The following is a 23,150-nucleotide window of genomic DNA, read 5'->3' on the forward strand; positions in this document are numbered from 1 at the left end:
TCCAGCCCGCTGGGCCTTCAGAGGGCCTGCAGCCCCAGCAAAGACCTGAGAAACCCCGAGGAAGAACTCCTGACCCCGTCAGTGTCCCTGACCCCAGGGTCATTGCATGATGACACGCTGTGCTTCAGGCTGCTGTGTGCGGGGTGGGGGGGGGGTGGTCTTAAAGCTGGAGTTGATGCCCAGAGCTTCTGCTGAGAGGGGCACACACCACTTCCCCTCTCAGGATCCAGCACTGAACCCCCGAGTCACTGGCCAGGAATTGGTGTCCACGGGGCAGAGAAGTATCATCCTGCCTCAAAGGGGCTGCAAGCGCTCAGAGGAAAGTGGCTGGATACGAGATAAACACAGGGGTAAGGTGCATTGGTACACACTAGCCATAACCCCTTACAAAACACAGTGAGTGAGGATCCCATTTACAGCCCCAGTAACAAACATAAAGTATCCGGAAACAGCGTTCACACCTTGAATACATCTGGTTCCTAGTACGTGGCCCCAGGGAGGTGGGAGAGGTTTTGCAGTGAGTGCGTTAGCAGGGTTGCATGCTGGGAAATTTCCAGCCAAGTTGCACACGGGCTTCCTGCATCTTCCAGATGACTGAAAATGTCCTTCTGAACTGTTAAAATGTTACTGTGTATGTGCTGAGGGTGGAAAACATGGTGTAAAGTAGGGTAGCTGGTCTGATTGGACCATAACTGGGAAATTCTTTTAAGTATGTGCCAACGTGAAAAAGCATAAAATCACCTGCAAGGCGGAGCCCCCAGGCCTGGGCATTGGTTCCGCAAGCACAGCCGACGCCGCTGAGCCCTCCCCCTCCGTGGGCGCCCAGCCCAGGCCTGGGCGGATGGCCCCCGAGAAGAAGGCAGGTGCCCCTCCTCTAGAAATACAGTTTCTAATAAATCTTTGCGTGCAGAAGGAACGCAGCGAGCATCCCAGGGTTCTTAACCTGTCGGAGTGAGACTCTGACCAAGGCTACAGATCCTCTCTCTCGGGGAGAGCCCCGCCCGCACAGCACACACATTCCTGCGTGATGCTTCTGATGGCTGCTGACTCCGAGTCTTGTCCCGACCCCCAGGTGAGCAGAGCCTGGGGTTTAGAGGTCTGCGTGGCCCGGGGAGGGGGAGGTCGGCAGGGAGACAGGCGAAGAGGGTTTGCAGCACGGAGCACACCTGAGCACACACCATAGTGCTGGGCAGTGATCCGCAGGGGGCGGGAGGGGAGAGTGAACAGTGAGGGAAGAGGTCCTGGGGTGTCTCGGAGGATGGGGTCCAGAGCCCTGGGGCCTGGGCGGCCCGGGAGGTGAAGGCCACCTCTCCTCTGGAGCGAAGGGAGGGAGAGGAGGGGGCAGGGACCGGGACCAGCCGCACGGGTGCAGGACCCTCCCACAGGCACGGGGTCCTGGACCCCTCCCACAGGCACTCACCGAGCGTCGCTGGGCTGGGGCTGCTCTAGGGCACCGTCCCTGCTCTCATGGGGCTTGAGAGGGGCAAATAAGTGAGTAGAATTTCGTTAATAAACTGGACAATTTCAGGCATTGCTTGGTACTGGAAGGAAGTATATCAGGGGATGGGAAAGGGGACAGTAGGGTCCTCGACGAGGCCAAGGAGCTGGCTGAGGAGAGCATCAGAGGGGACCAGCGACTGCAAGGGCCTGGGGCAGCTGGCTCTACTCCCACTCCCGACCTTCAGCTTCCCCCTTCCCCATGTAACTCTCACTGCCCACAGGGGGTGCTCACAGCCCTTAGTGCATGAGGAGCGAGGAAAGGTGGGTGTGTGGTCCATGGCCCCCCATGACCTAGGTGCTGGATGCACCCTGATTCCCCTTCACCCAGGAGCTTGCCAGGCACAGCCCTGCCCCACAGCCTGTGCTCAGTGTGCCCTTCCCCCAGGTGTCCCTTTCTTCCAGGTGTGCCCTTCTGCAGGTGTATCTTCCCCCAGGTGTGCCCTCCCCCAGGTGTATCTTTCCCCAGGTGAATCTTTCCCCAGATGTGCCCTCCCCCAGGTGTATCTTTCCCCAGGTGTATCTTCCCCCAGGTGTGCCCTCCCCCAGGTGTATCTTTCCCCAGGTGTGCCCTCCCCCAGGTGTATCTTCCCCCAGGTGTGCCCTCCCCCAGGTGTATCTTTCCCCAGGTGTGCCCTCCCCCAGGTGTATCTTTCCCCAGGTGTGCCCTCCCCCAGGTGTATCTTTCCCCAGGTGTGCCCTCCCCCAGGTGTATCTTTCCCCAGGTGTGCCCTCCCCCAGGTGTATCTTTCCCCAGGTGTGCCCTCCCCCAGGTGTATCTTTCCCCAGGTGTGCCCTCCCCCAGGTGTATCTTCCCCCAGGTGTGCCCTCCCCTAGGTGTATCTTTCCCCAGGTGTGTCTTTCCCCCAGATGTGCTCTTCCCCCAGGGCCCACATGGCTCCCTCACCTTCTCTAGGCCTCTGCTCAGCCATCGCTGTCTCATGAAGCTTCTCTCACCACCCTGTTTAAAAGGCAACGTCCTCAACCCTCCTCTTGCTCTTCCCCACTTTATTTTTCTGCGTCTCACACAGTCTGTACCTGCCGTGTATATTCTGTTTACTGTCCGCCGCCAGCCATCGGGTGTAAGTGCCAGGAGGGCGAGGTTGTTTTGAGATCTGTGTTCCTTCTGTACCCCCAGCGTCCAGAGCAGCGTCTGCAGCACGGCAGGTGCTCAGCGCACCTTAGCAAGAGGAAGAATGGTCTTCGACAGCTCTATTTCCCTGCCCCGGCTTTGAACCTCAGAAGCACAGGAACCCTGTCCTTTTCATCAGGGCCAACACACAGTGGGTGTTTGTTCAAATGTTGGTTAAACTCAGTGGCCCATCTGCCTCTAGAGACACCAATAATTTCCAGGAAGCTCAGAAAACCCTTACGAGAAAGGTTCTCCCATGCCCTGGTGGGGATGGCTCCCTCCCCACTTACCAACTCCTGTCCCAGCAGTGACCTCAGTGGGGCTTACTCAATCTGATCACCAGAGAAATTTCACAAGCCCAGTGTCACTCCTGTGGGGAACCTCAGAACACAGGGGAGCTGGGGCAGCCCTTCCCTGTCCAAACTCCATGCTCGGGGAATGAGTCGCTGGGATCAAACTCGCCAGAGCAACCCTCAAAATGGAGCGCCGCCTGTGAGGCTAGCCAGACCTGCCTCGGCGGGCGGCTCGCTGGGGGACGCGTCAGCCCAGGGATAGGGTGTCACGCTCCTGTGTGCAGTAGGGCCCCGTCAGGGCCCCCCCGGAGAGGGTCTCAGAGGTGGCAACGAGCTCCCCCAGACAGCACCCGAGTCATCAGCCCCGGGCACCCCTGAGGAAGAGGCCACATGGAGAGATTGTCATTGGCCTTCTGGGCCATCCGGGGGCCGTCCACTGGCCACGACCAGCATGCTGTCCGTAGACATTCCAGCCAAGGAACCCCCGAGCTGACCCCGCATAACCATTGGGCCCTTTCAGCTTCCCGGGACCGCATGCATGGAGCAGTGTCTGTGTGTGTCTGGTGGGGAGCCCTCTGCACCTGCGTGTGGCGAGCTGCCCTGCCCAGCCCGGGCACTGGTGCAGACAGCCCTGCTGAGTGGACGGTGCCTGGAGGGCAGCACTGCCCAGGGAGGGGACACGGAGGTGACCTGCAGGATGGGTAGGAGTGTAGTCCAGAGAGAGGGCAGGGCACCGGGAGAGCTCAGCGTGTGCGTGACGTTCAAGGGACCGAGGTCGGCGTGGCGACCAGAGTGAGTGTCCTGGACAAGGGCGCACGTGTGGGTCCTTGGGTTGGGAAGGCGGCACCGGAGGAGGTGACGGGGAGGGGGGAGTCATACAGCCTCCCGGCAGGGTGGCCTCTGCTTGTTCAACCCACGAGCCTTCCGAGGAGCCTTTGGAAACGCGTCTCAGGGCGTCTCCGGGGAGGGGAAGCTCTTAGCCGTCCACCCCATCTCCCTCGGGTCCAGGGCTGCCTCGTGGGCTGGAGGTCCCTGAGCCGTGGCTGCCAGCACCTGGTAGAGACGAGTCCCGATGGGCAGGCATTCCCACAGCAACCGAACAAGCATCCTGCAGCTGTGCCTTGACAGATGCGCTTCCGTGGTGACCTGGAGGCCGCGTGTGGTGCAGGTCTTAGGCGCCCAGGCCTCCAGGGAAGGCCTGGCTTTCACGGGCCCTTGGGACAAGTGTAGAGTTGCATCTGCAGGGAGCTGGGATGGTTGTGTGGACCTTTTTTTTTTTCTTTCATTTTAACTTTTTAAAAATTTATTTATTTATTTATTTATTTATTTATTTATTTATTTATTTATGGCTGTGTTGGGTCTTCGTTTCTGTGCGAGGGCTTTCTCCACTTGCGGCAAGTGGGGGCCACTCTTCATCTCAGTGCGCGGGCCCCTCACTATCGCGGCCTCTCTTGTTGCGGAGCACAGGCTCCAGACGCGCAGGCTCAGTAATTGTGGCTCACGGGCCCAGTCGCTCCGCGGCATGTGGGATCCTCCCAGACCAGGGCTCGAACCCATGTCCCCTGCATTGGCAGGCAGACTCTCAACCACTGCGCCACCAGGGAAGCCCTCATTTTAACTTTTAAAGGAAGTTACAGAAACCTGGTTAAAAGACATCCTTCCAATCCACCACCCTCACTTTAGACCCTCCTTTCAGTGTCCCGGACTCCGACCTGGTTATTGCATTCTGCCCCTACTGCTCCTTGGACGGAATTTGCCTTTTTACATTTGACAAGCACGTGAGCTTGTTTGGATGCATTAATTGTTTTTACTTGCGCTCTGCTTATCCTAAACTTAATTATCGAGCAGTGCTTGACTCCGCCCTGATCGCACGTTGAATTGGGATGTTCCGGTCACAACATTCCAGCCATTGTCTGTGTGGGGTCGAGTGGGCCTGCGGAGTCCTGCCCTCCCTCCAGCCCCCCCTCGGGTGGCGTGGGGTCACCGACTCCGGCCGGGCAAGCCCCCAGGCCAGCCGGACGGCCGTGGCCAGTCCAGGTGGATCCGAGGGAGGTCCAGGCCTCTCAGCGCTTTGACAGGAGGGGCGAGGTGTGAATGCCTCTAGATATAAACACATCCCCTTGCCATGTATGTGTCTCTTCTGCTTTGCAGAAACAAAAACTCCATTTCAGGAGCGTGTGTTACCGCCAAGGAGTTTTAGTGTAGGGAGCGCTGTGTGCATGTGTCCTACTGGAAGGGGGGGCGCCGGAACACTGGGGACTGCTCTGGACTCCGGGGAAGGGGGACGTGTCCTGGGCACACCTCCGGCTCAAGGCCCGAGGGTCCCCCTCCCTGCGTGGTGTAAGGAGGCCCCTGAGTCTGCCGGCCTGTGCGGTGCGTGATCCTGACACTTGCGGAGGTTCGTCGGGTCGTCCGTAAACAGCAGGGCCCCCCGCCTCTCTCAGCACCCCAGCCCCGAGAGCTGGCACGCAGCTGACAGCGGGTGGCCTCCGCCTGGTGGCCTCACCTCAGCTCCTGCTTGGGCCCTGTCCCGGCCTCCCCGCCTCTTCACCTGCACTTGGTGACAAGTAACTGAAAACGCTGCAACGGCGCCAAGCCCAGGGGTTTTCTCCCCAGCCTCGTGCTTACCAGCGTGCTCTGGGGTCTGCCTGACACCCAGCAGGGGGCTCTGGTCCCCCGTGGGCAGAGGCTGGGTCTGGGAGGGGATGGGGGGCGGCCCTCCCGAGGGCGTGGGACGCGACCCATCAGACCACGTCCCCTGCCTTGTGCTTTTCTAGTCCCCGTAGGAGGGAGAGTGAGGGAGAAAGGGAGTTGGAATGACCCAGTTATTAACGTTTGTTTTTATGAAAACCGCACATGCGCGCGGTTAAACACTTGAACAGCGCTAAGAGCCCAGGACGAGAAGGCCTCCAGACCCCGTCCACTCCGGCCCCTCCGCCGCACGCGGGCGCCGCCTCCACACCACGTCCGCTCCTTCGGCCGCTGGCTTTGCTCCCCTGTCCCTGTGCCTAGACCAGTGCCTGCCGGGCAGCGGGCCTTCCAGGACCGTCAGGCGGGCTCTGAGTTGGTCAGTGTTTCCAGACATTAGGCGCCCAGGACTGCGGCTCGGGGAGGAGGTCTGACCAGAGCCGCCGAGCCTGTCACGACAGGCGAGGGTCTGGTCCTCACCGGTGACTCCCCCTCTCCCTCACCCCCGACCTTCCAATACAGGAAGAGCAAAATTTTGGTAAAATTAATAATCGGTTATAAACTGAAGAACCTATCATGACTGTGCCATCACTAGGCATTGTAGAGACACAGTAGGACATTGTGATTTTTTATCCTGGTCCAATGCTTTGTTATTCTTGGAGTTAGTTTTTTAAATGTGCTTAATTTCAATGTATGGGTCTTTATTTTTTATTTTTCTGAAATGCCCCATCAGGCCTGTCACATGCATAGCAATGTTCTTTCTTTCATGCTTCTCCTAATGTAGAATCTGTGGGCTTCCGTCCCAGCCCCTCTCTGTGGATGCTTGTCCGGCCTGGCCGGCCATCCTGAGATTGTCCTTTTTAACTTCCTATGCTGAACCCTGTTTCCTTGATCCAAATCCTGCTGTCTCTGGGTTTATTTTGTTGTTTTTCTGGATCACGTGCTCCAGTGGCGTCTCAGAAAGAATGCTGTGTGTGTGTGTGTGTCTGTGTGTAACTTTCAGTACTAGCTTGTCTTCAAAGTGTTCCTTACACTCTCTCTGTGTCTCACTTTGAGTTGGGAATAAAATATTTGGTTGAAAGTAATTTTCCCTCATAATTTTGAGAGCAGTGGTTCTTGCTTCTGAGAAAGCCTCCTTCTTTACTTGGTTCTCAGTGCCCTCCCTCTTCCCTGTTCTGAAATTGTGTGGACACCTGCTTTTCCGTTCATGGAAGTGGTGCCAGGCGAGTCCTTTCCATCTGGACGTCCTGGTCCTTCGATTCCTGAAGGGCAGGAAGCACCATTATTCAGGACCGTCTCAAATTATCCACTTTTCATATGAACTTGTTTCAGAACATAAAAGCTTTTCTTATTTCCAGTATACAGAGGGCTTCTATAAATGGACAAAAAGACAAAGAGAAAAAAGGGAAAATGCAGGCAAATTATAGAAGCAGAATCCACATCATGAATAAACATAGTAAAAGGTGATAGTTTCTCTGGTGTCACAAAGTTTCAATTTTAAAGCGACAGTAAGATTCTGGTTTTGAGGTTCTGGTTGGCAGAAATGAAAAAGTCAGACAACGTCCGGCGCGCTCTTACCCTGCAATGTGAGGGGGAAGCGTGACATATTGTAACATCTTCAAAAAGCAAATCTGGGTAATATCTGCTAATATCAAAACTGTCCATACCATGTAACTCGGCAGTTCAACATTTGCAAAACTAGCCTTCAGAAAAGTTCCAGCACATAAGGATGTTTGCTACAGTTTCGTTGGTTGGGGGGCAGGGGGGTGTGAAACGCTGCGACGTGCACCAGAAAGCCGTCCCAGCGGCCACACGTGAGCCCACGCCCGCTGCCGCGCACGTGTGTGCGGGACAGTGCCGCCGGGCAGAGTGCACGGGTGCAAGAGGAACCACGGCTACTCCCAGCCGGTGTGCGGGGCTGGGGGTGCAGGAGCCCCTGTGACCATCAGCGTCCCAGGAGGAGAGCAGCACAGAGGGCAGACCAGAGGGTTCAGTGAGATGTTGCAGCTGAATTAGAGCTGAAAGTTTCATTATGAACTTGTGATAAATTCTGTCTTTGCACGTGTTTCCTAGCTCCTGACTTGGGGTTCCTGATAAAACTGATTTAATCAGGTGGTTCCTGATTAAACTCACCCCGGTCCTGCCAGGCCTTATCCTCCCAGGGAGGCCTGATGCAGCCCAGGCCCCCCTCCTGACGTCTCCCCTCTCACTGATCACAGCACTTCCCCGTCTTTGGTTTTTGCTCCCCCGCTGGGCTCCAAGCACCTCCAGGAGGGACGCTGCGCCCGACCCTCTGCCGTTCTCACTTGCTCCCCTGCACTGAGCTCCTGGGGGGCCCCCTGCAGCCCAGGCACTGTCGCAGGCGCTGGGGATACAAACCCAACCACCCCCCACCAAGGTTTGATTTTACATGGGGGTCAACAGGCCCCTGTGCGAGGCCTTCGCAGGAGCACAGTTGGGCACTCTGTGACTGTCAGCCCAGCTCTCCAGAAACACTTGTTTTTATTTCCAGGTCCTTGGGTGGATCCCGGTTCAAAGCCTGGAGCTGTATCAAGGTTCACTCATACTTTACCTCTGTCTGTGCTGTGCTCTGAATGTCCGTTTCCCCGAATTTGTATGTTGAATCCTAACCCCCAAAGATGCTGGTATTAGGAGGTGGGGGCTTTGGGAGGTGATCGGGTCATGAGGGTGGAGCCCTCGTGAAGGGGATTTGTGCCCTTAGAAAAGGGACCCCAGAGCTCCCTCACTGCTTCTGCCACGTGAGGACACAGCGAGAAGTCTGTGACCCAGAGAAGGGCCCTCACTCGACCACACTGGAACCCTGACCTCAGACCTCCAGCCTCCAGAACCCCAAGCGGTGAATGTCTGTTGTTATAAGCCACCCAGCCTGTGGTATCGTGTTACCAGCCTGAACTAAGACAATGTGTAAAATCCCATGTTGCCCATTTCAAGGGGGAATATCTAGGAAAACCATCCTGAATTCTCAGTCCCCATGGGGGCTGGGCATCAGGTGACACCATGAATAATTCACAAGGTGGGTAGATGCAGGGGTTGGGGGGGCGGGTCTCACTTTGTACCTGAACAGGAGACCTTAGGACTTGGGCAAGGGAAACACTGGCCCCAAGTTGGAAAAGAAAGCCTGGGTCATGCGGCCACTGCCTTTGCTTTCCCAAAGGCCACAGACCTCCCGAGTTAATGTTTCCCTTCCAGCATACGCACGGCACCCAGCTCCTGAGTTCCTGAAGGACAGCTGAATCATCCTTACACAACAGAAAGAGATGCCATCTGGTCACTCATCCACCTGGCTTGAGCCACACTCACCCCCTAAGCTACCCCTAGACCGCCTCTCACCCTCAGCCTCGGGCCGAGCAAGCCCCCACTGTGCTCCCGGCCGCCGAGGGGCCTGCAGAAGGCTCAGCAGAAGCTCTGTCTGTTGGGGGCATCCTCCGTCCACACTTGCCCGCTGGGGCCTCTTTAGAGGCAGCTGACGGAGACCCTGCCCCTGCCTCAGGAGTCTTGCCATTGTGGAAAGACAGACAAGCATATGGCAAAGTATATTAGGGTGTGAGTTGTGCTATGAACGTGGGATGTAATCCCCTGAAATCCCCTGGGCAGATACTGGAGGCTCCTGTCCCCTGCACCAAGAGAGGAGGGCTGGGGCTGCAGGAGCCCATCCCTGAGCCGAAGCAAGGCTCGGATAGACCAAGTGCAGGGGCATTCCGCAGAGCGAGCTGAGCTGGCAGAGGTGGGTGCGGTGTGATGCACTCAGAGCACCATGTAGTTCTAGGATGCAGGAGAGCTGCCTTCTGCCACTCTCTGACCTCAGGCCCCATTCCTCAATCTGGTCTTGAAAGGATGGACTCAGAGTCACACACTGTCACCTCCACCACGTTGCACGTGTGAGAAGTGAGCCACGGAGTTCAGGCCACACTCAAGGGCTCGAGGAACTGCACTCCTCTCCTGAAGGGGCGTGTCAAAGACCTCTAAACCGCCACAGTCCTCCAAGAGCCCACAAGTTACTCAGTTCTCCCATATGCAAAACATACGCACTCCCCAAACCCCAGCCACAGCAGGATGGGCTCAAAGTCCAGAGTCTGCGTCTGAACCAGGTTCTGATGTGGAGGAGGCTCCTGGGGCGTATCTTCCCCAGGGTAGCTCCTGGGGTACAGTGGCTCTCAATCCGAACACCTGTGAATTCAAGGACCAGTTGTCTGCACTCCCAACCCCCGCCCACACCCAGCACACAGCAGTGGGACAGGCACAGCGTGACCACCACAGGCACTCGAAGGGGACAGGACCGGGAGGCGCACAGGTGTCACTCAGCCGCACGGTCCTGAAATCCCCTGGGCAGATGCTGGCAGCGCCTTCGTTAGGACTCGGTCTGGTTCTGGCCTGAAAGCGGGCCCTCGTGCTCTTGGTTCCACCTTTGGACTCTTCATTCTGCTCTGCAAGCCATCCTTTCATCTCCATAAAAGGTACCCTATGTTTGCACCTGTGTGGTTTCTCAGGCTGCTTCCTGCCAGAAGAATTTGGGGCTGGTGCGGGGGTGGGGGGGAGTTCCAGAGGTCTCTTTTCATTTTGCACTGTCTCTGATACTTTCAGTCCAAGCTTTTGCCAATATAATTCTTTTAAAAACCAAGTGTGTCTTTATGAACCTTATTGAGGTTCAGTCCTTTGATCACCTGGCAAACCCACTCAACCTCTTTGAGATACACCCTTCTCTACCTTGGGCTTCTGCTGAATGACAACTTTTTTTTTTTTTACTTTATTTTATTTATTTATTTTTTGTCTGTGTTGGGTCTTCGTTGCCGCGCGCGGGCTTTCTCTACTTGTGTCGAGCGGGGACTACTCTTCGTTGAGGTGCGTGGGCTTCTCGTTGCAGTGGCTTCTCTTGTTGCAGAGCACGGGTTCTAGGCACACGGGCTTCAGTAGTTGTGGCGCACAGGCTCAGTAGTTGTGGCTCGTGGGCTCTAGAGCGCAGGCTCAGTAGTTGTGGCGCACGGGCTTAGTTGCTCCGCGGCATGTGGGATCTTCCCGGACCAGGGCTCGAACCCGCGTCCCCTGCACTGGCAGGCGGATTCTTAACCACTGCACCACCAGGGAAGCCCTGAATGACAACTTTTAAGCTTCCCGGAAGTCCTACTGTTGAACCGAATACTCTGAGGTGCCACTTTTGACCTTTTTGAGAACTTAACAAAGGATCTTACAGCATACACTGGGCTTCGTCTTTAGACCCTCTTTTCCTGCCATGGCCATGCCTCATGTCTCCCTTCACCTGGGAGTTGTGTGTTAATTTTAGCATCACTTGACATCCAGAGAAGCTAGGAAATTTGAAAACCAGCAAGTTCTGGTTCCTTTTTATTTAGCAGTCCTCCTTTGGCTTATCTGTCTTCTCTCACATTTTAGTATAAGCAGCAAGAAGAAGTCAGGAGGCACCTTCAACATTCTGCCTGGAAATTGCCCTAGCTGGGCAGCCCAGGTCCCCTGGCACATTTTCTGCTTTCCGTGTTACTGCAGGTGGCGTGCTGCCAAGCTTGCTGCTTAGGCTCCCCTCCTCTCTGCACACCCCCTAGGACTATGGGTTCTTCTCTGATTTCCTAACACCTTTCTGGGGTGTCCGATCTCCCAGCCATTCTTTCAGTGTCACCTGTCACTCTTCGTTCTCTGTTCCAGCTTCAACGTTCTCACACAACTTTCCCACCCCAGGCTCTTCAACGTTCAGCCATTTATTCCACAAGTGTTATTGAACACCTACTAAACACAAGGCACTACACCATGTGCTGGGGAATTCCTGCGACTGATACCGTCTTTGACCTCGTGTTCCAGTGGGGGAGCCAGTCAGATAATCCCGAAAGCAGTGATAAACCTGCGGCTGAGAGGGTGCCTGAAGGAACACTGAAGCCCTTCTGTGGTCATGTGACGAGGGGGTCTTTCCTAGCGGGGGTGTGGTTAGGGGAAACTTCCCTTAAGATGTGACTTTTGAAGTAGGAGCCTCCTGAAGTACGGGTGGGTTTCCCGGAGCAAGACCTTGACAGCACGTGGAGAGTTCCTGAGCCAGTGAGTGAAGTTACCCGCCTGGCCACTTGACCCTTATCCGTCAGCCCTGCGGGTGCTCACTACCGCGGGGCCTTTGCAAAGCCCTGTGAATCCGGGAGGGGTCGCAGCCCGGGAGCGCCCTACCCCCCCCCCACCCCCCCCCCCCCACCCGGCGGGACTGTCCGCCCGCCCCGGCCCCTCCCCTCCCGGGCTCTGGCCTTGGCCGGGGCTCCGGGACTGGCAGGGGCCGGCCCCACCTCCCCACCGCCCAGGCCTGGCCCGTGCCAGCTCTGTCCCCTGCCCGGACCAGGACTCAGAGGTCCGCTCTGGCCAGCGACGCCTGCACTCCTCCCGTGCGTGGTGAGTCCCGCTCCCCGGCGCCCCAGGGAGGGAGGCCGCCGCCGCCGCTCGCGGCTCCGGGGGCTCCGGGGGCCCTGGGCTCAGGTCCCCCGGCGGAGGCGCCTGGGGGCGCGCGAGCCTGGCCGCTGGGACGGGACGCGAGTCAGGGCTCCCCCGGGGGCAGCCGAGGCTCCAGCCTGGCGGGGGGTCCTCTGGCTGCAGGGCCGCGGTGCGGGGCAGGGCCTGTGGAGGATCGCGCCGCGGTGGCGTGGGGGAGGGCGGGGCAGCCTGGGTGGGCGTTATCAGCCCCGCTTACAGAAAAGGAAACTGAGGCCGGAGAGGGAAAGAGACGAACCGAAGGTGACTAGATGGTCCTGCCCCGCTGCGCCGCCTGCCCCCCCCAAGTCCCTCACCCCATTTTCGGGATGGGGAATGGTCCCCCCTGATTGGCCAGATCTGGGGGCCGGGAACGAGGACCTCTTGTGATTGGACAGCTCCAGCCCTCCACCCCCCACACCCCCTGCCCGCGCCGCCGTCCTTCTTGCGCCGGCGGGAGCTGGGACCCCAGAGCCCCAGCCCCGCCCCACGACCTGGTTTGGGGGTTGCACTAACTGTGTGTACTCAGAGCCCGGGCCCTTGGAGCATCTGTCCAGGCCCCTCACCTGCCACCTGCCTAGGGGAGGTGGAATCTCCCTCAGGGACCGGAGACGGAATTCAGTGTGCTCGGGGCAGGGGGCCCACCCCCCGGGCAGGGTCTGGCCACTGGGCTGGGGCGGGGGGCCTGGGGAGCCCGACGGTCCCCCTGCTGCTACCTCAGCCCCACAGCGTCCCCGGGAGGAGGGCACCGAGGGCGCCAACCGGGCGGGAGGCCGTCGTGGGCTCTGCGCTCCCCCACCTGACTTACCTGGCGCCAAAGCCCAAGGTGGGCTGTCCCTGCCCAGGGCTCCTGCCCTGCCAGCTCCACAGGTGGCTTCCCTGACCCTGCCTCCCTGCTTCCAAAGGGATCTTCTTTGTCCCCTTTATTTTTCCACAAGTAATATACGCTCAATAAAAAAATTAAAATAAAAATAAAACATTTTGGAAAGAAAAAGAGAATTACCATCATCAGAAGACTTCCAAACCCCAAAACCCTACCTGGTGACTTTTAATATTTCTGTGTGAGTCCTTCCAGGCTTTTTCTCTGCCAGTACACACGTGCACATACATACATACCACACACACACACACACCGTACACACCACACACATACCATACACACCACACCCACACACATAGCACACACACATGTACCATACACACCATACACACACGTACCATACACACCACACACATACCATACACACCACACACACACACCACATAACACATACACACCACCCTCACACACATATCACACACACCACACACACACCACACACACACCACACACACATATCACACACACACACAAGACCACCATTCTCATTCATTTGACAGTGTCTTTTGCAGACTTTTTTGATGATGTCCAGCTTATTTTTTTCTTTCTTGAATCGTGCCTTTGGTGTTGTATCTAAAAAGTCACCGGATACTCAAAGTCATCTAGGTTTTCTCCTGTGCTATCTTCTAGGAGTTTTATACTTTTGCATCTTACATTTACATCTGTGGTGCATTCTGAGTTAATTTTTGTGAAGTGTGTAAGATGTGTGTCTAGATGCATCTTTTGCATGTGGACGTCCAGTTGTTCCAGCATCATTTGTTGAAAAGACCATCTTTGCTCCGTTGTGTTGCCTTTGCTCCTCTGTCAAACAATAAAGATTTTAGAAGGCGAAGAGAACATCTCTAGGAACTTGGAGGAAGCAAAGATTTCTTAAACAGAATAGAAAGCCCACTAAGCATGAAGGGAGATTTTGATGCAGTGTACTATATTGAGTTTAAGAAACTGTGTTCATCAAAAGGCACCACAGAGTAAAGAGTCCAGCCACAGAACTGGAGAAGATGTTTTTCGTAAATATATCTGACAAAGGACTCATAGTCTAGATTATTTAAAAACAAAATGAAACAATACTAAGCAAACAAAAACCTCCTACAAAATCAGTAAGGAAAAGATCACCCAGTGGAAAAAACAGACAGAAAGAAATCCAAGTGGCTGATAAACGTAGGAAAAGGTGCTCACCTTCACCAGCCATCAGGGAATTGCCAGTGAAACCCCAGCAGGATAACTCCAGTCCCTGTCAACAGGATAGTGAAATGAACAGATAGGAGGCTGCAACGCAAAGCAAGTGGAAATCGGTAAAACCACTTTGGAAAACTGGCAGAGGCTGGTAAGGCTGAACATTTTCACACCTGGGACCCAGGAATTCCACTCCCAGGTACACACCCAACGGAAGTGTATTCTTGTATTCAGTAAGAACCACGTGCCAGAATCTGTATCACATCTGTCTTGGTAATAGCTTCAAGCTGGAAACTACCCAAATGTCCACCCACAGTAGGATGGATATGTGAGCGTATTTATTTACGCTCACAGGGAAACACTGTGGAGCAATGAGAATGGACACAGCACAGCTACATGCACAGTGCTGGGGGGAAACGATCCACAGAACATCACGCAGTGTGATTCCATTTATGTAAACAGAGTCCACCCACGTCCTACCTCTCTGTTATCTAAATGGGCTTCTGGAGTGTTTCTTTACCTGAGTGCTGATTATACTGGTGTGTTCAATTTGTGAAAATTCATTGAGCTACATACTTACGGTTTGTATACTTTTCTGTGTGTCCGAAGCATGTAATACTTCAATAAAATTTTCTCCAAAAATGTATATTTTTGTAGATAGATAATTTAAAGAAACATATCAAGTAGATAATAGGTTTTACGGATATGAGCATGGTGAATGAATGAGCAAACTTTGGTCCAGCCACGCGTCTCCCCATGCAGCCCAGTGGCACCCGTCGCACCTCCCACCCCACCTTCCGTCCTCGGCCCGTCCGCTGGGCATCTGTCTCTATGCAGCCCAAGTCCAGGCCCATTGCTGCTTCCTGCCCAGGGAGAGCCTGGCCTGCAGGCTGGAAGCATTTGAGGAACATCTTTCTCATCAACAAGTGAGGAAACTGAAGCTGATGTGACTTGACCGAGGTCACAGGACTGGTTAGTTACAGAAACATGCTCAGATACGCCTGGGAAGACACCACACGCAGCGCCCCATGCCGTGTTGGAGGTTCCAGGGGGGAGTCCCCGAGGCTGCGCTCGCATGCGACTCACGCTGCGGTATCTACAGGCCCACCGTTCAGGACCTCTTCCTTCGTTCCTCGTGCGGCCGCCTCCCCGCAGTGGCTGGCGGCCCAGGGAGCCCAGAGCTGGGCCGAGGGGTTGGGGCGGGGGCGGGGGCGGGTGGGCTGCCCCCTTGGGCCAGCGAGCCCCTTCTGACGCCGAGGTCGCATTCCTTTCCCAGGTCCTCCCGCCCCAACCCCGCTGCCATGAAGATCGCAGTGATCGGACAGAGCCTGTTCGGCCAGGAAGTTTACTGCCACCTGAGGGAGGAGGGTCACGAGGTCGTGGGCGTATTCACTGCGCCAGACAAGGACGGGAAGGCGGACCCCCTAGGTGAGTGGTGGCCCGGGACCACGGAGAGGGGCTGCCCCGTGGGCCGTGGTGGGAGCAGAGCCTGCGGGGTCTTGTGTGGGGCTGTGGGCTTCCCCGGACAGAAGCGGCCTCCCATGGTCCACCCCGGATCCTGCTCAGGTGCCAGTTGGCCGCTGGGCTTTTCTGGAACCAAGTGGACTGCAGGGTGGGGCTTGTGTCCTGGAGAAGGGCCGTGGAGAAGCCTCGCCTGCTCCCAGGGCCCTTCAGTCTGACCACTCTGGGCTCCCCCGACCGCGGCACCCATGCTCTGAAAAGGCCCCCAGGCGGGAGTCACCGCGGCCAGCGTTCTCAGACGTGAGCGTGCCCTGCACCGCGTCTCGGGGGGCACCTGTTGAGCAGAGTGCTGAGGCCCCGACGCTGCCCCCGGCCCTGGCCCCGGAGTTTCTGCTCAGAGGGATGGGGGGGGCCTGGGAGTCGCATTTCTAACAAGTTCCCGAGGGCACCTCAGCAGCGCAGCAGGAAGCAGGGCCCTCAGCTCGATGAACAGACCTTCAGGCCCCTCCTGGGTCCTTCTCAGGCCTGATGGATTCAGAATGTGGGGCCGGACGAGGAAGGGGGCCTCGCGGGGCTGCCAGGCCCCAGGGCTTGGTGCATTAGGAATAGAGAATCCCCCCAGGTGGAGAGTGCAGGCTGCCCCCATGCCAGCCAGGCCTCGGCTCCAGATCTGAGCCCACCGCAACCCGTAGCACAGCCTGAGTCCTGCCCGTAGCCGCTCGGGGACCCCTGACAGCAGCTCTGAGCCTGGCTGGGGCTGCTTCTTGACCTGACCTCAGATGTCCAGCAGATGTCCCTGGTCACAGCGGGGACAACTTTTGCAAGCATGGTCCGGTCTGCTCACGTTGACCCACGTCCCTGAACCCAGGGCACAGAGGCAGAGGGACCGATAGTGGGTCAGGTCAGCCAGGGCCACGCATCAGCCAGGTGTGTACCAGAGAACCGAGGGCTGGGAAGTGCTGGACAGGGGCTGAGGGGCAGGCAGAGGGGAGCTCGGAGGAAGCGGCTGGTGACGGCAGGGGCAGCGCCACCTCTGAGGGGCAGTGGGGCAGGCAGAGGCAGGAAGCTGCATTCTAGAACTTGGGGGCTTGCAGACTGCGCATCAGACCCGCGGGGAGGGCGCCCTGCTCCGGGCAGCTAAAAGGCCAGGGGTCAGGCAGGCGTCTGGGAGAGGGAGGCGGTCAGCAGAGGTCAGTCCTGGCACAGCAGCTCCTGAGACCTGGGCCTCGGCCGGCGCCGTCCCCTCTGGGCTGCCCAGGGCAGCCCGGCTGGGCAGCGGGGGAAGCTGGGGGGACAGGCTTGGGGAGGAGGTGCGGGAGCCACCCCGAGGTGCCGAGCTGGAGTGGGTGCGGCAGTGGGGAGCGGTTTCTCACCCGCTGTCCCGCAGGCCTGAAGGCCGACGAGGATGGAGTGCCAGTGTTCAAGTTCCCCCGCTGGCGGGCAAGGGGACAGGCTCTGCCCAACGTGGTGGCGGCGTACCAGGCCCTGGGAGCCGAGCTCAACGTGCTGCCCTTCTGCAGCCAGCTCATCCCCACGGAGATCATCAGCGCCCCCCGCCACGGCTCCATCATCTACCACCCGAGTCTGCTCCCCCGGCACCGGGGGGCCTCGGCCATCAACTGGTGAGCCAGGGCCCAGACACCCCACCTGCCGGAATCGTCCCCGTCCCTCAGCCCGGAGCTCTCCTCTGCGGCTGAGGAGCAGGTGTCACGCGGTGCCTGTGCGTGCTGCCAGACGGCGTCCACGCGGTGGATCGCAGCACGATCCCTGAGCAAGAACTGGGGTCAGGCAGCGCCGTGCACCCTGCATTCCCACAGTGAACCGCAAAGTGTTCCCGTCCTGCAGCGGGGTTGCCGGGGCAGAGTGGGCTGGGGGGCTCCCTGAGGCCTGCTCTAACCCCCACCGGCTACCGGTGCTCTCAGCAGCCCCGCACTTGGAAAGAGATAGAGATGGAGGAAAGAATCACCTGAACAAGGTAATCTGAGATGAGAAGTGATGTATGTATCTGGAGGGTGGAGCTGTTCAGAGGAGCAGTCAGGAAGGGGAGGCATCTGAGCTGGAGAAGAGAGCGGGTTTGTAGTCAGACTGGTCTGATTAGGATTCAGGCTCCCTGACCTCCAGTCATGTCTCCTCACTTCTCTGGGCCTTAGTCTCCTTCTCTGTAAAAGGGGCATGCGATGCTGTTACACCAGTGGGGAGGATAAAGTTACACGGGGCGTTAAGGCTTTTAGCACAATACCTGGCACACAGTGGGCATCAGTAAACACCATTTTCCTTCTTCGGTCCTCCCCTGGGGAGATGGGGGTGCGCTGCAGGGCGGCGACGGTCACCGGGGCAGCCCCCAGGGCCTCCTTCTCCGTGGTCCTTCCTTCCGGACTCAGGTTCCACTCCTCTGCTCCCTAGGACCCTCATCCATGGAGACAAGAAGGGGGGGTTTACCATCTTTTGGGCAGACGATGGTCTAGACACCGGGGACCTTCTGCTCCAGAAGGAGTGTGAGATCTTCCCGGACGACACTGTGAGCACGCTGTACAGCCGCTTCCTCTTCCCCGAAGGCATCAAAGGGATGGTAAGGCTGCCCCCAGGGCCTCCCCTGCCGACACCCCCACCCCACCCCGCCCAGCTCCAGCCTGCTGCCCTGAGCTGGCCAGGATTCTGGAAGGGGAGAACTCTCACTTCAGGGTTTCAGAGGCAGGATTAGGACATATAATATTGTATAAGGCAGGACTCTTGCTTACAACTGTCAGAACAACTCAACAAGCTTTAGCCAAAAAGGGACATTTTTGGCTCATTTAAGATAGAAGACTCCAGGCAGGATGCCATCAAGCCTGGCTGAATCCAGAGGCTTAAGGCCTGTCACGGGATTCTATCTTTCTATTTCTTCACCCTGATTCTACTTTCCTCCGTTTGATTCGCTTCATCCTCAGGTTGCCCTTAAATGGGAGGAAAAGTAGTCACTGGTGGCTCAAGTTTTACACCTCTTGATTCCAGGGGAAGAGAAACCATCTTTCCCCTAGAATTTATGAACAGAAAATCAGAGGAGACTCTGATTGGCCGATTTAGGTCATGTGATGACCCCGAGCCAATCACTGGCCAGCATGGGGGAGCGCTGTGATTGGCAGCCTCTGTCACATGTTCCAGTCTTGGGGGCTTCTGGCCAAGGCTGGCCCAGGTGTGGTCACTGCACTGAATTCCCACAGGAGGAGGAGGGCCGACCCAAAAGGCTGATGTCAGAGCTGGTTGTGCAGGCCCCGTAGAGGTGGTGTGTCCAGTGGGGGAGGCCGGCCAGGACAGGAGTCCGATGGGGACGTCTCCATAGCACAGCAGTGGCTGCGCCCCCAGCCCTGGGCCCCATTATGCGGCCTTGGATCCACCTGTTCACAGGAGTGAGCAGGGAGACCTGCTGGAGGTTTGGCGTGAGAGGCAGGAAGGGGTCATCTTGCTCATCCTGCAGAAAACAACCAAGAGCATCCTTCAGGGCGGCGTCCAGCGGGCAGCCGCTAGCCACGGGTGGTTATTAAATTAAATGACTTGTAGTTAAAGATCGAGGTCATCAGGGTCACTGGCTACATTTCAGGTCCCCAGAAACCACACGGGGCTGACATGGAACACGTCCGTTACCAGGGAAGTTCCCCCTGGGCAGTCCTGCCTTAGACACTTCTGAGCTCTCCCGGCTTCTCAGCCTCGGGTCTCCGGGGGCTCCCACCACCACCTTCCCTCCCTCCGGGCCCAGCGCCTTGGCTCTCCTCCCCTACAACCCTGACTTCTTCTCCACAACCTTCCTCTTTCCTGGAGCAGAGAAACTTCTTCTTGCTTAACTTATTAGGGACCTCCAAACCCATCATGCGGTCCAGGAGCCATTCTCCCTAAGAGACAGGGAAGGTTTTAGACAAAAACGTGGACATTGGTGTGTGTTACACCCGTAGAGGGCTTTAGCTTACATGATCTTCTAGGGCCTTGTGTGGGAGAGAGGATGGGGTCTTGCACTCATTGCTCAGACTGGAAGTAGATTCGAACTAATTTTACCTGTCCCTACAGCACCCATTCCGTGGGTGCCCGTCAGGTGCCCGTGTGGTTCCAGGTGGGTCTGTTCAGTGAGTGGCCTGGTCCAGACTCAGTGTGAACCCAGGGTCTGGGAGTTGGGGGGCCCTAATGTTGGGGACACCAGCCGACCCGTGTCTCCCCAGGTTCAGGCCGTGAAGCTGATCGCTGAGGGCAGAGCCCCCAGGCTTCCTCAGCCTGAGGACGGCGCGACCTACGAGGGGATTCAGAAGAAGGAAACAGCCCAGGTGAGTGCCAGGGCCCTGCCACCCAAAGCCTGCCTGTGCCCGGGCTGGGGAAAACGGGCGGCCAGGACGTACCTGTTTAAGGCCAGAAGAAAGAGCAGCCCCAGTGCAGGAAGCATGAGCTAGGCTCGAGTGGCACCTGGACAGGCAGGGAACAGGGTCTGTTTGGGTTCTTCCCGGTTCCTCCTTAGGAAGAGGTAGGCGGGGCACTCAGGGAGAAGAGCTGGTGCGGGGGGAGGGTGTAAGAATCAGCCGTGGTGCTGGCTCCTCATGTCTGAGATGAGACACCAGAGGGAATTCAGCTCCCCGGGGCTGTCGCAGGTCGGGAGCCTAGGTGGGCCCATGGGCTGTAGCTGTGCTCAGGGCTCGCGGGGCGCTCTGTCGGGATCTGTGGGAGCCCTGTTAGTGAGGAGAAGCCGCCAGGGGGGAGGGATGGGGTGGGACAGGCCTGCACTTTGTGTAGGGCCTTGGCCATCTTGACCACAGAACATTATCTCCCCCAAGCCATCCTGGAGTTCACATCCCGTGAAAGACTGAGGGTCCACGCGCACCCAGAGCCGGGTTGCCAGGGGGAGGCCCAGCCCAGCTCTGGGCCTCGGACTGGAGTCGAGAGGAAGCCAGACTTCCCAGCCCGTGCCCAGGGCTCCACCCAGCGTCAGGGTCATTAGGGCAGGAGGGGAGGCCAGAGGTGTTGCCCAGATGGTCAGGGAGCGGGGAGAGACCGCTGAGCACACACGTCCTGCCCCACAGATCAACTGGGAGCAGCCCGCAGAGGCCATTCATAACTGGATCCGCGGGAACGACAAGGTGCCGGGCGCCTGGACGGAGGCCTGTGGGCAGGTGTGTCCCTGCGTGGCCGGGACGGGCTGTGCTCCGTGTGTGTCCCCCGGCTGCATATCTATCAGAATCCGGCTGAGCTAAGCGGTACATAGCCATCGGCCAGACCCCCAACCCCGGCCAGGTGCCCCGGCCCCCTCGGCCTCTCCCTCGGGACCCGTGGCTGAAGGAGAGGGGCCGGCACGGAGCAAGGCCGCTGGCAGCTCTGGGGTCGAGCTGTGCTGGTTGTTCAACTCTCAGTCCCGGACTGCCAAAAGTTCCGAAATAGCAGAAGTAAAACCGATGAATCGGCGAAGTACTGCTAAGTAAGTTTATTGTGCACACACGGAAAAGTCAGTTCTGGAACCGGGAGCCCTCAGACCACACGCGGTCTGTTGGTGAGCTTGTGAATTGAGGAGGCCGGGACTGGTTATAACAAAAATTTTCTCAAATGGTAGGGATTTGGCTAACGGTTCCTTCATATCAGTTTTGAGGAACAGTTCAAATTTTGCTTACGATTTCCAGAGACACAAGCAAGACGTGACTAAGGTCAAGTTGGTCTTGACCAACTTGCAAAATAAGCTAAATTAAGCTCTGCTCCTGTGACTGAACTGGTTTTGTCTGCTCAGGGACTTTTCAAGGCTGGTCCGCATTTGTGTTTGATTGGAGCAGCTCTCAGAGACCCCAGGCCCAGCCCTGACATGCCTTTGCCCCCAGGGGTGGGGCCCTTTGGCCGAGCCCCGTCGAGGGCAGCCCTGTCCTCCAGGAAGCCCCCGGCCGTCCCAACCCCTGCTCACAGGCTGGCTGGCAGACCGTCCGGGGTGTCTGCTGCCTGCGCCGCCACCAGACCCTTTGCACAGTAGCCAGGGCTTGGTGGTGTCCCCAGGCAGCACCCTCACCCGGTGATGCTGCCGCAGACCTCCTGCCGCTGTCTGTCCCCCCGGGTCAGAGGTCATGGGCCAATGTGTGGTGACGCAGGGCCCCTCCGAGGCCTCAGTGCCTTCTCCAGGTCTCGTCTGTGCCCCCGTTTGTGCCCTGACCCTCACCCCCACCCCGTGATTCCCAGCCCCCCTCAGCCCCTCCTGGTCCGCCACAGTGGGCCTCTCTCAACCAGCACCTTCTGGTTTTCCTGTCCTCAACAGAAGCTGACGTTTTTCGGCTCGACGCTGAGCACTGAAGGCCTGGTGCCCGAGGGAGAAACTTTGCCCATCCCCGGAGCCCATCGGCCAGGGGTGGTCACCGAAGCGGGACTGATCCTCTTCGGGAATGACGACCGAATGGTAACGTTGCTGCTGTGGGTCCCCTGTCCGTGCTGTAGGCTCAGGGCCACACACGCCTGTGCGGGGGCTCGGGCCCCACAGGGAGGCTCCAGGCTTTTCTGGAGAAAACAGGGGAAAAGGAGACCACAGGCTCCAGGAGGGAAGACCCTCGACTGCTGGGTCGGCCTACTTCTTCCCTGTCCCGGGAAGGCTGGCCCTGGGCTCTTCCTGCCCAGGTGCCCCCACCCAAGCTGGGTGCCCTGGGTGGGTGTCAGAGTTGGGGAGGCCCTCTCCGGGGAGCCCGGAACTGGAGTCCGGGTGCCCAAGGCACGGTCACTGGACCTCTGTGCCTCAGTTTCCTTCTCTTTGAATAAGGAAGCCACACCGGGCACATAACATGCTCTGACTCACCTTAGAGGAGTGCAGCTCAGAGTGACAGCTACGATTTATGCAACTAAATATTTATAGCATGCCTGCGTGCCAGGCACTGTTCTAAAACAGTTGGATGATTTAATTTAGTTTTCCCAACAACCGTATGAGACGGGTATCAGTACTATACCCACTTTACCGAGTAGAAAACTGAAGCCAAGAGGTTAAATCACCTGCCCATCTTCACCCAGGCTAGCCTGTGGCAGAGCAGGGAGTCCAGCCCTAGCTAGCTCTCTGGCTCTGAGGCCCACTGCTCAGCCGTGATGCTCCGCCTTAGTGCTCACCCCACGCGGCGGTGGGCAGATCTGGGCCTTAAGGTACCAGGGGCGGAGAAGAAGGAGGACAGGCAGGGGTGTTCGAGCACTTCTGGGAATTTCAGCAAACACTGTGGATGTTGAACGCTTGGTAGCGGTGGCGCGTACAGGCCAGGTGGGTGTGGGGCAGCTTTGCTCGGACGGGCGTGAGCTCACGCTGGGTGCCCACCCTGCTGGCCCGAGGCTGCCTGCAATCTACAGTGACTGGGTGTTTCAGGTATCCGTGGTCGATGCCTTCAGACGCCACGTGTCTGTCCTGGATCATGTTCCCAGAGCAGATCTGAAACAGAGTGCTAGTGCTTGTGAGTTATCGAGGGAAGCGGCCAGGGCAGAGGAAAACGCTCAGCAAAGATACAGGCCTGGAGCCGTACAGCCTTTCTGCCCCCCGGGCAGGCTCTGCACTGTGAATTGCTTCTGCCGACTCTGCCCCCGCACCCTCACGTCACTCAGG

At 57.7% G+C, this 23,150-nt stretch overlaps 1 protein-coding gene across 2 annotated transcripts in view; it reads left to right on the forward strand.

Annotated features, from left to right (window-relative positions):
- ALDH1L1 (aldehyde dehydrogenase 1 family member L1) overlaps nt 1-23,150 on the forward strand; it is a 79,469-nt gene that overhangs the window by 20,525 nt on the left and 35,794 nt on the right. Inside the window, exons 1-7 of one of the 2 annotated variants that reach the window (XM_057555574.1) lie at nt 11,907-12,006; nt 15,411-15,562; nt 16,983-17,217; nt 17,999-18,164; nt 19,783-19,884; nt 20,632-20,721; nt 21,840-21,977. In XM_057555574.1, the coding sequence (XP_057411557.1) occupies nt 15,436-15,562; nt 16,983-17,217; nt 17,999-18,164; nt 19,783-19,884; nt 20,632-20,721; nt 21,840-21,977 (858 nt within the window). In that variant the 5' untranslated portion in view covers nt 11,907-12,006; nt 15,411-15,435. Of the gene's footprint in view, nt 1-11,906; nt 12,007-15,410; nt 15,563-16,982; nt 17,218-17,998; nt 18,165-19,782; nt 19,885-20,631; nt 20,722-21,839; nt 21,978-23,150 lie in introns of those variants that run through there. The other variant, XM_007182766.2, reaches the window with a different exon arrangement.

The sequence above is a fragment of the Balaenoptera acutorostrata genome, chromosome 10 (assembly GCF_949987535.1).
Source record: "Balaenoptera acutorostrata chromosome 10, mBalAcu1.1, whole genome shotgun sequence".
Classification (NCBI taxonomy): Eukaryota; Metazoa; Chordata; class Mammalia; order Artiodactyla; family Balaenopteridae; genus Balaenoptera; species Balaenoptera acutorostrata.